At 41.7% G+C, this 15395-nt stretch overlaps 2 protein-coding genes across 4 annotated transcripts; one reads left to right on the top strand and one right to left on the bottom strand.

Moving 5' to 3' along the window:
* Window positions 1-3470: 3470 nt before the first annotated feature.
* On the top strand, window positions 3471-9309 carry LOC100830679 (long chain acyl-CoA synthetase 4). The gene is made up of 19 exons (XM_003578982.4): window positions 3471-3655; window positions 4421-4484; window positions 4564-4653; window positions 4849-4905; window positions 5290-5338; window positions 5512-5588; window positions 6004-6043; window positions 6127-6221; window positions 6360-6533; window positions 6616-6726; window positions 6814-6901; window positions 7014-7080; window positions 7177-7252; window positions 7351-7468; window positions 7591-7839; window positions 8051-8190; window positions 8293-8475; window positions 8593-8712; window positions 8808-9309. The coding sequence occupies exons 1-19, from the start codon at window positions 3471-3473 to the stop codon at window positions 8841-8843; spliced, it is 2019 nt and encodes a 672-aa protein (XP_003579030.1). The 3' UTR covers window positions 8844-9309.
* An 810-nt stretch (window positions 9310-10119) lies between these two features.
* On the bottom strand, window positions 10120-14830 carry LOC100842173 (putative disease resistance RPP13-like protein 3). Of its 3 annotated transcripts, XM_024463463.1 has the most exons (6): window positions 14812-14830; window positions 14515-14688; window positions 13443-14430; window positions 11059-12943; window positions 10934-10984; window positions 10120-10505 (listed from the first exon to the last, which is right to left on the bottom strand). In XM_024463463.1, exons 3-5 carry the CDS (start codon window positions 14273-14275, stop codon window positions 10979-10981), a joined length of 2724 nt encoding a protein of 907 aa, XP_024319231.1. In that variant the 5' UTR covers window positions 14276-14430; window positions 14515-14688; window positions 14812-14830; the 3' UTR covers window positions 10120-10505; window positions 10934-10978. The 3 variants fall into 3 exon arrangements, with proteins under 3 accessions (XP_024319231.1, XP_014758422.1, XP_010238809.1); XM_014902936.2 differs by lacking the exon at window positions 14812-14830 and having other exon boundaries at window positions 14532-14778; XM_010240507.3 differs by lacking the exon at window positions 14812-14830 and having other exon boundaries at window positions 14515-14778.
* Window positions 14831-15395: the final 565 nt, after the last annotated feature.

Here is a 15395-nt window from a genome sequence, read left to right on the forward strand (position 1 = left end):
TGAAGTCTTCGCTGGCTAGCTGCGTTTCAAAACCCATATATGCATATATAGTACCTGGACCGAGACACCTCCCGCTAGCAATATAACTATATATATATCCCTACTGCTGCAAGAGTCAAAGTGTGTGGTACTGGTAATTACTTAATTACGGATGTTGGGTACACTCGATCGATCACATGCACACCCAACCACCCACTTCATTGGAACGTTAAAGTAAACTAATACTATCACCTTGAGCAACTATTCCACATTTCTCAAATCCCAATCTTGCTTTTAATTCAAGGAAATTGTTGAAGAGATATATGCAGAAGGTTCCTTTATGCTGCCTAATCTCTAAAGTGGCCATACATCGATCACTCTAATAATTAAAGGGGAGTGTATAGTATTGTAGAGTGGAGTATATGCTATATGCATGTTCACACCTTAAGTAAACTAAAAGGTTCCAGCGAAAAAAAACAAATAACTAAAGGGACTCGTCTAAGAGATAGTTATTTCTAAGTCAACAATTGTAGCCATCCAATCAAGATTTTCTTATCCATCGGACACCTACATTAATATTACATGAATCTCAGTAATTGAATCAAAAGGTTGTTATCATTGACTAAAAAATAGTTATTTCTCAGTCGTTTAAGAAATAGTAAAAACGATAGCTACATGATACTCATATTTTCTAAAAGATAAAATAATAATTAGACGATCCACATCCAACTTTTCGAGTGGCTACATAGCTTTTGACAGGGACGATGGAAGGGAGCTTTCAGAGTAGTTTACGTTTAACGATAGTTAATTAATAAAGTGATAAAGTGAAGGCAGGCATTCTTCCAGTGACTTAAGTAAGTACTCGAGGGAGATGAAAGGTCACTAAACTTGCCGACATTCTGTGTCCTCCATTGGTTCACCCGTAGCCATCACGAGGAACACGTACACTTAGTGCCCTTCACCTTAATCATATGGACGATCGAGTATATATGCTAGCTTTGAGGTTTCAGCATCTACCAGAGCTGGCAGATAAGCTGGAAGACATGCATTAGAGAAACTTTAACCTTTTCAGTAAGGTTGCAAAAGGGCAAAAGGTTGAGTACTCTGAAACAGAGGAAGAATGTATATATTCATGGTTCTCGCTAAACCGAACATGCTTAGAAATAGAAAATGCGGCCTAAATTGACATTTATGCTCCATTTGTGGTTGGTAATTAAATTGTGTTGTACTCGACTTATTTCATAATAATCTTTGAGAAAACAGGCAAAATAAGTTGATGAGATAAACAGTAGAAAAAACAAAAGGTGACCCGGGCGGGCATGTAATTACAACCAGTAAATTAGGATTAGCATAATCCACCGTACATACATTACCAATTACAAAACCTGATCGACGCTCACGAACATTGTAGATGATGAAGCCCTGATCGAAAGGCCATCTAATAATGGGGTCGACGATTAACCTTGACAAGAAAGGTTGACAAAAAAAGAGGAACCAATAAAGTATGAACCGAAGGAGAAATATGACCAACAAATTAACTGGTTATATATATAATTAACCTCGATCCAATTGCAAAAGATGCATGGTAACGCACACATCAGCGGAGACAATTAACCTCCAATCATTCACACCTGCTCGCCTTATTAGTCAAGATGCACACGGATTAATTGATCTGAAAAGATTACAGTTAGGCTCGTGACATTAAATTAAGTTTGTAGTTGTACAGAGTACATTTTTTTCCTTTTTTCAAGGTGAAAGTACATAGTACTCCGTACATTTTTAGATTAATAGTACAACAATGCCTGTCAAGCAAGAGAGTACATGCATCGTTATATCGTACGTCCAAAGTTAGCTTCCGAGTGTAGATTATTAATAATTCACGTTGATAATGTGCTGACAAAATGTTCGAGAATGTATACGTTGCTGATATAGAGAGAGGCCGTGGATACGCCACGATGGTGTGACACTGTGCATATTATTGTCATCGAGCTGACTTTGTTGCAAATATTTGTTGCCACCCACACCCACTTAAAAAGGTAGTGCATAACAAACTCGACATTTTTAAAACCCATATTTTGAGAACCATGCAATCAAGCAAACTGACATTTTAAAAGATCCACTCTCTCCTCCCCTTCTCACCCACTCATGCAAGAAAGGTCATACATAACTACACTAGTTGTCTGTCACTTTTCCCAGTATATATACACGTATTACTTTGCGACTGATTAATTCACTAAAGCCACTTAATTTGGATTTACACAGTGTATATATACTTGATCCGGAGCAAAGTTGAAGAGAATCCTAGTTTTGAGAAAACAACTGAATGTTTTTTCTATGAAAGTTAGCATTTGTGGGACATGTCGGATGTTTTTTTAGGAGACATGGGGGTTAGTTTTTTTTTTTTGAGCACTGCTTGACGTACGACGAAAGCAGTACGATTTTCTTACTACAATGCACATCAAACGTTGATCATAATTTCTCCATTCCTAATCACCACTGATTCCTTTCATCATACACAAATCGTACATGGACTGTCGTACGTGAGGTAGTTCTGTCTTTTTTTTTTTGAGCGAAACATGAGGGTTAGTTGTAAGGGCGTGTCTTCGATCTTCGGAGGACGAGTGGGGCTGCAATGCAATTGCAGGAGTCCAGTCAAGTGGGCCGATACAGGAGCTATCAAAGTGTGGATGGGCCTATTTTATGCGTGGCTAAGCTGCCCGCCGACGGGAGAACACTTATCTGAACAATGGGCTCAAATTTCGAGATGCATTCTACTGCATCATATTGAGCTCAGGCTGGGCTGGATTGTTCTAAAGAAAAGGCTGGGCCAGATATGCATTCCTGGGGCAAAACATTTTCCACCACAAAGAAGGAGTTCGTTATAAAAAAAAATGCATGCACGCAAACAAGTGCATGCAAAGTGCAATTAGGAGCGATGCTTGTGGATTAGTAGCACGTGGAACAGTGATCACTAAGTACCAATTCGTGACTCCCTGTTGCATATTTTGCATCGCATGCACTTGCTCTTTCTTCCAACAAAGTTAGTACAGTAGTAGTAAAAGTTTTTCACCTGATTTCATCATGTCATAACAGTAACGGATCATTAAATTTTACAGCATGACCTCGTTAATTCGACCGAAAGGAAGAAAGAGTTCACGACACATCGAAGCCAGTAGCCATTTCTGACCGGCTGACATACGGCTGCCCAAGTTACGCCAAAACTGAACGAAAATAAAGTCCGACAAGGAAGGCGGTGCTTGCTACTATACGTGTCAACGTTCAAGAAAGCGGTTCCCGGTGGCCAAATTGGACCCATTTTTTTTTTTGTGTTACGTGCAGTGTACTACCGTACAGCGGCCCAAGCTGTATTTCCCCGTATTTATTGTCACAGGAGTTATTCCGCTGGCTGCCCAACAGCTTTCTTCTTCTTCTTCTTCCGCCGCACGAATTCCGAGCAAAGCACGCGCCGCGTACTACGAGATCGGAGATCGATGGCGGATTCCGCGATGAAGAAGTACCTGGTGCAGGTGGAGGAAGGCCGGGCGGCGGCGGCGGCGGCGGAGGACGGGACCGCCGGGGCGCCGTCCGTCGGGCCCGCCTACCGCTGCGCGGCCGGGGGCGGCGCCGCCTCGCCGCCCGTCGTGCCAGGGCTCGACTCCTGCTGGGACATATTCCGGTACGTGCGCCTTTGCCTAGTTCCGCTGTTTGGATTCTTTCCCGAACGCGAGTGATCGGGTTTTCCAGATTGATTTCCGCGCACACGTAAACAATCGCTGAATCCTTCCAACAAATCCTGCAATTGAACGCGGCCAGGAAATGGTTTGCCGAAACGGCTGTCTATGCGACCAATTGTTGCTGCACGTGGTAATTATAGGATCCAATAATCCCGTGCTGAATTTCCAATTTCTTCTTGGGTTAAAACATGCGGATGAGTTAAAAGCAATATTGACCGGTTTTTTTTTGTTTGTTTGCACTTTATATTGCTATAAGCTAGAAAAGAGAAGAGTGCAACATTGCCCGTTGAGATTTATTAAATCCGACTGGAGCTTACAGATTTGCATAAATAAACCTGATGCTTTACATACTTTGCGTAGATAGATTCCAGAAAAAATATATAGAAAAATCATGCATGTTTATACTGAAGCAGAGTATAAACAAAAAGGAGCAGCTTTACCAGTAAACAGTACAGAAAGGCAACCCGAATAGCTAAAAAACACATAATGCTGACATGATTTTTACCTATTTCATAACTGTCAATAACCAACCTTATGTTCAGTTTACATCTGAATCCCCTAGAGAAAGCCAAACCATATCAGACAACGGAATTCATACTGGATGCTAAAAATCCTATCCAATTCCTATATGAAATCGATGTAATTATCTCTAAAGATATGTCTTTACGATTTCCTTGTTACTGATATGCTTGTGTGCATGTGTACAGCTTATCTGTGGAAAAGTACCCCGGTAACCCGATGTTGGGCCGCCGCGAAATCATGGACGGCAAGGTTAGTCCATGCCTCTCACTTTCCTCAAACTGGGATCCATATGTTTCCATCTCCTTCAACTGTTTTAATTTCATATCAGGCCGGTAAGTACATATGGGTGACTTACAAGGAAGTATATGACTCTGTGCTCAAGGTGGGGGCTTCAATTCGGAGCTGCGGCGTCAGCAAGGTACGTGGTGGTTGCTGGTGTGGGCGTTTGATGCTTGTTCAGTGATCTTGCACACCTGTCCTGATCCTTTGTTTTTAGAATAACACTGGGGAGTCGGGAACGGTTCTAGGCTCCATTTCGAATTATCATGTGTCATTAGTCTTTATTATTGTTCAGAAACTACGTGCCAATTGGTTTCTCCTTGATCATCTGCAGGGAGGACGATGTGGCATCTACGGAGGCAATTGCCCTGAGTGGGTTGTCAGTATGCAGGTATGCCATGTATACGATCGCTGTATAGGTTAAAGATGGTGCGTGGAACAAATTAGAAACAATGATATTACCGTATTACCACTCCGCCTACATCGCCATGTTCATCGACAGTGTTACAAAATGTTTATTCCAATTTGTGTACCCCAGCTTCTTAAATTGTCCAAAAGAATGACCCCTCTTTTAGCCACAAATCCTACACCAAATTTCTCTGTTCTATGCAAACACAAAAAGAGAAAAAAACAGACAGTTTTCAGTAATACTGTTTTGATCCTCTGAAGAAGAAAATGTGGAAAACATCCTAATCATGTATTATTAAAAATGCTACATCTTTTGTTTATCAGATCAGAACTTTGACAGTATGTTGTTCTGTGCTTAACTTTTCAGGCCTGCAATGCCCATGGCATTTACTGTGTTCCATTGTATGACACACTTGGTAAGATATTTTTTGGTTTCACTGGGCACCACAAACACATGATGACGTGGTATTCTGGAATTGTCTTGTTAATTTGCAGAGACACTATGAGCGCCATTCACATGTTAGAATTTTGGTTTCTTGCTACTTGTCAACAAGGGTATGCTGATGTCTCCCATCATTTAATTTTGTAGGTGCTGGGGCTATAGAATTTATATTATGCCATGCAGAGGTAGAAATTGCTTTTGTGGAGGAGAAGAAGATTGGAGAGGTACATTCCTCACTGGAACACCAGCTAGTTTATTTACAAGTTATCCCTGCTAGAAAGCATATAGTTATAAGATTCACCATGCATGTAGCTATCTTGGTGCTTCGTTTTTAAAAATATCTTTCTAAGCACCGAGCTACACTAAAATGACTTTGTCTCCCGTAGAATATCCTGGATTTTTACATTTCCCACTAATAAATCTCGTTGTAAATTTCTAATCATCAGGTTGTTTCTCTAATAACCCAAGGAGATTTAAATATATGACATGGCAATCTGTTAGTTGATCTGTTAGAATAATCTAGACAGTGCATGTTGAAATTGGTAACTTCATAAAGAAAATCACATGTCCTGAGCTTCCATGGTTCATGTGATCTACCTTGTGTCTGAGTCTTACAACAATTGTGGGGTACTGTTTCAGGTACTCAAGACATTACCAAATGCGACCAAATTTTTGAAGAGTGAGTTCAAGATGAGTTATGCCTGTTATTAAGCCAGTGTTGTGTGTATATATTTTGTTGATCTGGTATCATTTTGTTGTAAGCAATCGTGAGCTTTGGTAAGGTCAGTCCTGATCAGAAGGAAAAGGTTGAGCAGAACGGTTTGTACATCTACTCATGGACTGAGTTTGTTCTTAAGGTAAGCTCTCCCTTTCTGAGACAGCTGTTTCCCTAAAACAATACTGCTGGTACATTGAATGCGCTCTTTTATGCCTCATCTGTATGTACACTTTAATTGACATCCTTGTGAGCTAACTTTTATCTGCCACACCTGCAGGGAGATGGGAATGAAGACAAGTATGAACTTCCTCCAAAGGAAAAAGATGACATATGCACGATAATGTACACCAGTGGAACAACTGGTGATCCTAAGGGTGTTTTAATCTCCAATAAGAGCATAATTACCATTGTTTCAGCAGTAGATGAGTTCCTTAGCAATTCAAATGAACAGGTAAAGCTATCCCTATTTTACTGCACATTTCTGTACCTTTGAGATATCTTTCATTTTTCTGAAACTGATCTCATTGTAACAGATTCGTGAGAATGATGTTTACATTTCTTATCTTCCGCTCGCCCATATATTTGACCGCGTGATCGAGGAGGTGTTCATTCACCACGGTGCCTCAATTGGATTTTGGCGTGGAGTAAGGATGAAAGAAACAGACGGTTAAATTCTTTTGCTTTCTTCATCTCAAAGCAGCACATTTTGATCAATAAGCATTCTGCTTCAGGATGTCAAACTTTTGGTTGAAGATATTGGAGAACTCAAGCCAACATTATTCTGCGCTGTTCCACGTGTACTAGACAGAATCTATGGAGGTACTGCATTCAACTTAAAGAATCTTAACTGAGCAATCCAAACGTAATATGTACGTTAATATTATTCTAACATTGAGGCAGATGACAATGTTACATTGATTGTGTGATTCAGGATTGCAAGATAAAGTTTCAACTGGTGGTTTCATGAAGAAGACATTATTCAATGTTGCTTACAAATAGTAAGATTTTTCTAGGAACTGATCAATCATGTTTCTTCTCTGACGCTGTGATCAGACCCTTAATCTTTTATTCTGAACTTATAAATGGTTCTATAGCAAACAAGGGAACATGATAAAAGGAACCAAGCATGAAGATGCTGCTGCTATTTTTGACAGACTAGTCTTCACCAAGGTACACCGAAATGATAAAAAACAACAACAATAATTTCAGCTCCAACTTAACTGTCTGATGTTTGCGTTCAATTTTAATCTTCTAATGCAACCATCTAGGTGAAACGAGGACTTGGTGGCAGAGTCCGAATAATTCTATCTGGTGCAGCTCCCCTGTCTAATCATGTCGAGGAGTTCTTGCGTGTGGTTACATGCTCCCATGTTCTTCAAGGCTATGGTATGCTTATCGAGCCATATTTATGATCTTAATAGTCCTGAATTCAGAAAACCAAAAATCTTCAGTATTTTAACAAGGTATCTGAGTATCCTAATGGCGGTTGCTTGTTTTCTTCTTTATAGGTCTCACTGAGACATGTGCGGGGTCCTTTGTTTCCTTGCCAAACAACATGTCCATGCTTGGAACTGTGGGTCCTCCAGTCCCCTACGTTGAAGCACGCCTAGAGTCCGTTCCTGAGATGGGGTATGATGCATTATCAGAAGAATCGCCTCGTGGGGAGATCTGCATCAGAGGGGACACCTTATTCTCAGGGTACTACAAGCGAGAGGACCTCACCAAGGAAGTCTTGGTCGATGGCTGGTTCCACACAGGTATGATGTCACCATCAGTCAAGAAGGCAAGAGGAAACCAAATATTCACAGACATCTTTCACTGATAAGTGATGCCATCAGAAAAACAGACAATTTAACTTGCAATCATAAGATTCTTTGACATCTCCGCCTCTCTGAATTCTTCTTCTTCTTCTTTTTTGCGAGAAAAATTCTTCTTCTTTGTTGTGCTCATTTTCACATCTTCCTGTAGGAGACATTGGTGAGTGGCAGCCTGATGGAAGCATGAAGATCATCGACCGCAAGAAGAACATCTTCAAGCTCTCCCAAGGAGAATACGTCGCGGTTGAAAATCTAGAGAACATATTTGGTCAAGCTCCCAATGTTGATTCGGTACAGTCGGGCAATGACCTTCATGCACTCATTTACTCCTGACGCCAGTGTCTTGCAGAGTATATCCAAAATATTTGTACTGACTTTGACGAATTTCTTCAGATCTGGGTGTATGGAAACAGCTTCGAATCATGCCTGGTTGCTGTGATCAACCCCAACAAGCAAGGTCTCGAACGATGGGCGGAGTCGAACGGGGTAACAGGAGATTTTGCCTCGATATGCGGACATCCTAAGGCGAAAGAGTTCATCTTGGAAGAACTATCCAAAACTGGTAAAGAGAAGAAGGTAAGCAATAAACCGGGACAAGTGAAACATACCGAAAGTTTCTATAACAATTCTACATGTGGTGACCTGGGCAGAAATATCTGATACATCATGCTTCTCTTGATCTTGCTGCAACAGCTGAAAGGCTTTGAGATGATTAGAACTGTTCATCTGGAGCCGGTCCTGTTTGACTTGGAGCGTGACCTCATCACCCCGACCTACAAGAAGAAGCGACCACAACTCCTCAAATATTATCAGGCACAATTCACACCTGCAATCCATCATTACGTATATTTTGCATCCAAGGTAATTTGCAGTATTGTCCATCTGACCCCGGTGCCATTTTTCTTCAGACTATCATCGACGACATGTACCAGAGCATGAAGTAGGGTTGGGACTGACCGCGGCGAGGCGAATCAGAACTAATCCGAACAGGAGCTTAGCAACCTAATCAAATTTTATTTTAAGTTTTGAACATTTATGCGGAAAGAAAAAGGAATACATTGCGATAGCATTTGCTAGTTTAGGTTTAAAATTTTGTTTCATTTTCCGCCTCCAGAAGTGTGTGAAGCAAGAACAATGCCCGAAATGGTTAAGTATATAGTGGTTCTGGCGTGTAGGGGTGTGCATAAAAACCGAGAAACCGAAACCGATCATCGAAGAACCGGAAACCGAAGCCGATTGGACCGAAACCGAAGAACCGCTTAAAACTTCGGTCAGCAAACTCAAAGAACCGAAGTTTGTTCGGTTAATTCGGTCTCTTGGCAAACCAAAAAAGTCTGAAGAACCGAAGTTCATTGCTGCATCTTTAAAATTTAATGTTTTCATTGCATGCTAGATGATATTTACTCATTACGTGTGTCTGTGTCACATAAGATTATGTGTTTATTTTTTGCGTGTAACTTAAATCTATTTTCTGTTGTAAGTAGAAGATTGAACTAAATTTTTTTTCATTTTCTTTTTGCCATAAACACAATGTTCGGTTAGTTTGGTTCCGAACCGAAAACCAAACCGAATTTTCGGTGAACCAAATTTTTAAGATAACTTCGGTCCTCATATTTGAAGAACCGAATTTCATGAAAATCCGAAGAACCGAACCGAAATTTCGGGTATAACCGAACGCTCACCCCGACTGGCGTGAGTGACTCATGTAACCTGTGTCAATTTCGTGATGGTACCTTATCTTTGTATTAAGATGAACCATGACAGTCAGAAAATAAAAGGAGCAACTCCGACTTTCAGTGCATTGTATCATGGTTTCGTTCTTAATTTCTAAAGACCCATTGAGAAGCGTTTTTTTTTAGCGAGGTGGTCTAGCTCGGGTTAATCTGTAATCCATTCCTTGAAGCTATATCGAGATATTATCATCGGGTCAAAATTAGGTCATGTTCAGCTAGCAAACATGCAAAAATTTCTGTACAGAAATACATATTCAGAATCCACGTTTCGAATTTTTCAAAATTGAGAGATTGGCCGTAGCCCATAACGGTAAAGAAATGTGGAGACAAAGAGTCAAGAGGAGGAGGAGGAAGAGAGCTCAGATCGGAGGAGAAGATGGAGAGGGCCAAGCCTGCATCGCCGGCCGGCGGTCAGCTGGAATCTGCTTAAAATGAACAGTTCAGTTGCTATGTAAGATCACCGCAAATCAAGTAAAGAGCTTAAAACTTTCAAAAAATAACAATATGGATAGCTTAGTAAGGTGCTGTAGCATCATCATTCCAACAAGTAGATCCTAAATCTGACCAAAATACATTACAAATAGTTCAAATAAAATAACTGCATTACAAAAGTACCATCTTAAGGTAGTTTGGGTGTGCCTGATCTTACATCAATAAAAGATTGCAAAAGCGGTTCTAATAAGATCTTGAATTGATAAGGGATTACAAAATAGTTCAAATAAGATATTGTCACCAATAAAATAACTGCATAATTGTAGTACTTGCCACAACGTGGCCATGTTTTACTGATTGACGAAATCTCCAGGTAGTTTGGGTGTGTCTCGACTTTCTCAAGATGGTGGTTCCGTCCTCCTGTGTTGCACTGCGCCGTTTCTGTCAAAATTTCCAAAGAATCAGAAAGATAAAACATCATGGGCAGTGTACAATTTCGGACCATTTTGCAATTCAGTTACTAATTTCTGGAGTTCCTTTTCTTTTTTGAGCAAATAATGTGGCAACAGATTACAGGATGCTAGAAAGTGAACGTTTTAAATATATTGGTAGGATCGAAAAATAATTTGAAAATGCAAAAAGTAATTTGCAATATTTAAAATTCAGTTATTTGTATTCTGGCACGAAAATGTACAAATGCATGGATGCACATAAAAACGGATCCGGTAATTAATAAGGTGTTTTCATCTGCATGTAAGTACTAGTACGAGTTTTATCTAGCAGTTAATATCAGCGCGTCCTTGTGATCGAATCAATTAATTGGGGTAATACTAGTTGAGTAGATATGATCAGGCCTGGAAGGAATGTACCTCTTGGTGCACCTGATTGGAATCGGACGCTTCGCTGGCAACAAGCTAGATCTGAAATAAAAAATGGAAATGATTAGCGGTCATGAGTATCATACTAAGATGAGCATGGAGGTAGCAGTACGTACCACCGTCACCGTGATATTGTTGGGATGGACCTCGACTGCCTGCCTCAACGCGGCCTCTCCCTTCTCCCGCGTGACACTCGCACACCTGTAAAAGGCTAATCGGACTTCGTCAAGACAAGGGAGGTTCCCGATGCTGCCAATGTCACGCTCGAACTTGGCACCACTGCACTCGTCGCGGATGTAATACACAACACATTCAAGGCTGGGCATGGCTCCCTGCAGGAACCTGGCAGATGCATTCGTGTGGTAGTATCTTAGCTTGGGGAATGCACCGCCGCCCACGATGTCAGGAATGCTAATCAAGGTCTCCAGGTGGAGGTAAACGAGCTCTGGGAACCTCCCGAGGACCTCCATATCCTGCGCCTCCACGGCACCCGCTCCCACCGACAAGTGAGAAAGGTTTGGCAGGCTTGACGAATTGATCCACGCCGGCAGCTTTTCAAATGCGACCCACAGCTCCAGACGACGGAGGTGATGAGAGAGCACGTAGCTTACGCAATTGGCTTGGTCAACACGCGGCCACGAAGTGTAACATTCAAATTGTATGGCTTGGAGCTTCTGCAGATGCTCTAGAGATTTCATCATATCATTGAACAATATACTATCATCAAATTTTTCACAGCAAACACCGTACTCTCTCAACTCTGTCAGCTTGGCCAGTTCTTTCACAATTTCCAAGGAGACATAGGGCAACAATAGTTCTTCTATCAACACCAGGTTACCGATCCAGCCCAGTGCTCCTTTGAAACCACGAGAAAGGCGTAGGCACTTTAGTCGCCTCAACCGACCTACACTCTCTGGCAGCTCTTTTATTCCAGTTAACCTCAAGTCCAGTACCTGCAAAAACCTCAGGTTGCCTATTTCTTTTGGAAGTTTCCTAATAGGTGTTCCCAAGAGCCCAAGGTACCTCAGCTGAAGTAGCCTTCCAAGATTCTCAAGGTGATAAGAACTATCATTTATAAAAGCACATCTTTCCATAGAAAGAATTCTCAAGCCTTGGAAGCCTGAAAGAAATGATCTTCTCTTGACATCACACATGATGGCATTGAATGACCTCACTTGACGTATCTCTGTGTTATCTGAATTAGGCTCTTCGTCCATGGCTATGTTTTGAACAGCTAACCTACGGACATTGCTTTGTGAAGGTTGATGTTCTGTCTTACTACTTCCATGGACAGTAATAAAATTTTCTTCCTTTGACAAGTGACAGATCATATCGAGCACCAGATCATGCACACCGCAAGCATATATGATGCTCTTATATGGCTCCTCCACCGGCTGGATCAGACTTCTGTTAATGAGTTCATTAAAATACCTCTCTCCGATCTCAAATAACCCCATCCCTGGTTTCTCATGGACAAAACCTTCCGCCACCCACTTCCATATCAAAGTGTCTTTCTGAATCTCGTGGTCTTCGGGATATATGCTGAGGTGCAACAAACATGCCCTTAGATAACAAGGCAGGTCATAGTAGCTATATAGCAATATCTTTCTTGTGTTATCGACGTGTATGTTAGCTCCATCTCCAAAACCAATAGAGTCATACACCTCAGACCAATCCTCCCATGGTTTACTGGCCAACAGACTAGCTATTGTGATGATAGCTAACGGCACACCACCGCATTTCTGTAAAATCTTTTCAGATATCTCAATCGGTTGACCAGAAGTAATTTTGCATTTACCAATAGATAATCTTGTATAGAATAATTCCTTGGATGTGGCAGAAGAAAGTGGCTTTTGCTTGTAAACATCGTCCGCCTCTTCGGCAACTTCAAATATACGAGTGGTCGTGATTATTCTACTTCCACAGTTACTATCAATCAAAGCACATTTCATTATATTCCATGAACTCTTGTCCCATATATCATCAATGACGATGAGGTACCTGTTGAATATGGCAGTCATGAGAGCCATGCATTAGTTAAAGAATATGTCTGAGCGTAGAAGAAGAAGAAAAGAAGTATGGCGACCAACACGATGTTGAATCCGAGGAAGGAGAAGGTAAATGAAGGAGGCAGGGTTTTTACTAGACAAAAACATGCCAGGGGTTTGATTCACAGTTCAATCTAATTCATTTGTGGTTAATTTGACTAACAACTTTTGTGATTTCTGACTCTAACAAAAAATTATTCCAAATTAATTGATGCAAAAATATATGGATGTATGAGATAGTTTGGTAGTAGCCGATCGCCTAGGGCCTAGATCTATAAAAGGAGTGTAAATCATGGAAATTTTCATATAAGAATTAACATGCATGCCTATCACAATCCAAAATTGCAAATCCTAACCTCGAAGATGAACCTTCCGTCTTTGCCATGTTTGTTCATTTCATATTTTCTGTTCATTACAAGAACATAACCCTACATTAGGATGGATGGATGTACCTCTTGTTCTCGAGCAATTCCCGGAGTTCATCAATGAGCTGCACCTCATCCAACATTGTTGCATTCAAATAGGAGTTCTTGTCAAGTTGGCGAAGAATATCCATGAAAACTTTCTTAAGGTTAGGCTTTTGACCCACCGAAATAAAAGCCTTGCAAACGAATTCCTCCTGTAGCTTGTCGTAGACTGCTTTGGCAAGAGTCGTCTTGCCAAGTCCTCCAAATCCAAAGATGGAAACTATTTTGAGTTGCAGCTTGGAGTTGGACACAACATCACCCCATTCCATCAGCCTTTTGATTAGATCTTTCCTCGGCTCCTCAATGCCAACGAGCTCTTTCTGATCTTTGAACAGATTAATCATGCGAGGATCAATGGTGTTTGTGGCAGCTTGATTAGCATGGACATCGTCGACCTTGTATCTGTCACGCAAGTCAGTTACCTCCTTGACTCGAACCTTGATATCTTGGATCTTGTCGGCGATCTGATGACGGGTCTTGCCTTTCTTGAAGAAGTTGGCGATCTTTTTTCTGAATCTCTTGGAGCTCTTCAGATCTGCGTCTGGCTCGGAACCCTCGACGCGCACCATGAAGCTGTCGACGATATCCTCCATGTCGTACGACAGCTGCTTGACGTTGCGAGCCCAGAGCCTGACCTGCTTGTCCAGCTGGTCCAGCGGCACCTCAGCCACCTTGGCAAGAGCAACCTCGATCCTCTCCAGCTCCCTAGACAGAGACTGGACGTCTTTCTTCAAGCCCGTCTGCAGGTTGTACTCCTTCTGGAGGAGCTCGGCTAGCTTGGGGAGCAGGGAGCTCATGGCCCCCGTCGCCAGCTCCATGGCGATGGCGAGCTTCCTCCTCTGCTTGCTTCGTGGAATACAAATTACAGAGTGATTCTGATGTACTCTAGTTGCTACTTGAATGTCTAGTTGAATACTCCGTGGGAGCTCCCCCAAGAACTAGAATACGAGATCCTAAGTCGACATGGCCGGATCTGCAGGACGAAAGAATCTAAAATCATGCCCCAAATTAAATACTTCCCCCAAGAATACAAGATCGAGCTAGTAAGACAACTAACCTCAGATCCCAACTCACCGAGCCAGATCCGCAGGAACCTCTGGTAGCTAGCTCCTCGAGCCCTTGCTGCTGCTTGTGCTTCGGCACAACAATGGATTAGGACCGAGCTGTGGGGAATGGCGGCATGGATGGGTGGAGTTTGCTTTGCTAGATGCGCAGTACTAGTCGATTTTGGCTGAAATGGGCATGCGATTCAGTGGAAATTGGGGTGGTAGGTATACCCATAAAAGCGAGCAACATTATTGGAGTGATCAGTGAAAGGTAATAGTAATGCTTGCACTGTTCAGGACTCCAGTACCTTGCAGAGTATATCCAAAATATTTCCATTGATTTTGACGGATTTCTTCAGATTTTGGGTGTATGAATCGATTAGCTTCGACTCATGCATGTCTGGTTATTGCAGTGATTAACCCCAACAAGCAAGGTCTGGAACCGAGAAGAAGGCAAGCAATTAACCTGGGCATGTGAGACAAACGTACCAACAGTAATTGTAACAATTCCATATACTTCCTCCGTTCAACGAAGGATGTCTCAAGTTTGTCAAAATTTGGATGTATCTAAACATGATTTAGTGTATACATGCATTCAAATTTAGTCGAAATTGAGACATCGTTTGTTGGACGGTGTGAGTACGATACATATAATCATCCTTGATCCTTCCTGATCTTGTTGCAACAATTGAAATGAAAGACTTTGAGATTATTAGAGCAGTTCTTCTGGAGCCGGTGCCGTCCGACTCGGAGGGCGACCTCATCACCCCAACCTACAAGAAGAGGCAACCACAACTCCTCAAGGAGGTAAATGCACCACTGGTATATGAACTTGTTATGCTTGTGCAGATTAGTCATCGTATTTGAAAAATGCAAAAAACAGGTGTTACAA

The sequence above is a fragment of the Brachypodium distachyon genome, chromosome 4 (assembly GCF_000005505.3).
Source record: "Brachypodium distachyon strain Bd21 chromosome 4, Brachypodium_distachyon_v3.0, whole genome shotgun sequence".
In the NCBI taxonomy this organism is placed as follows: Eukaryota; Viridiplantae; Streptophyta; class Magnoliopsida; order Poales; family Poaceae; genus Brachypodium; species Brachypodium distachyon.

Excerpts from the sequence above, each read along its gene's own strand:
- LOC100830679 (XM_003578982.4), top strand. The coding sequence starts at position 3,471 with ATGGCGGATTCCGCGATGAAGAAGTACCTGGTGCAGGTGGAGGAAGGC. Across the intron at positions 4,485-4,563 it reads GCGAAATCATGGACGGCAAG|GCCGGTAAGTACATATGGGT; the intron begins GTTAGTCCATGC and ends ATTTCATATCAG. Across the intron at positions 7,253-7,350 it reads ACAGACTAGTCTTCACCAAG|GTGAAACGAGGACTTGGTGG; the intron begins GTACACCGAAAT and ends GCAACCATCTAG.
- LOC100842173 (XM_024463463.1), bottom strand. The coding sequence starts at position 14,275 with ATGGAGCTGGCGACGGGGGCCATGAGCTCCCTGCTCCCCAAGCTAGCC. Across the intron at positions 12,944-13,442 it reads GAATTGCTCGAGAACAAGAG|GTACCTCATCGTCATTGATG; the intron begins GTACATCCATCC and ends CATATTCAACAG.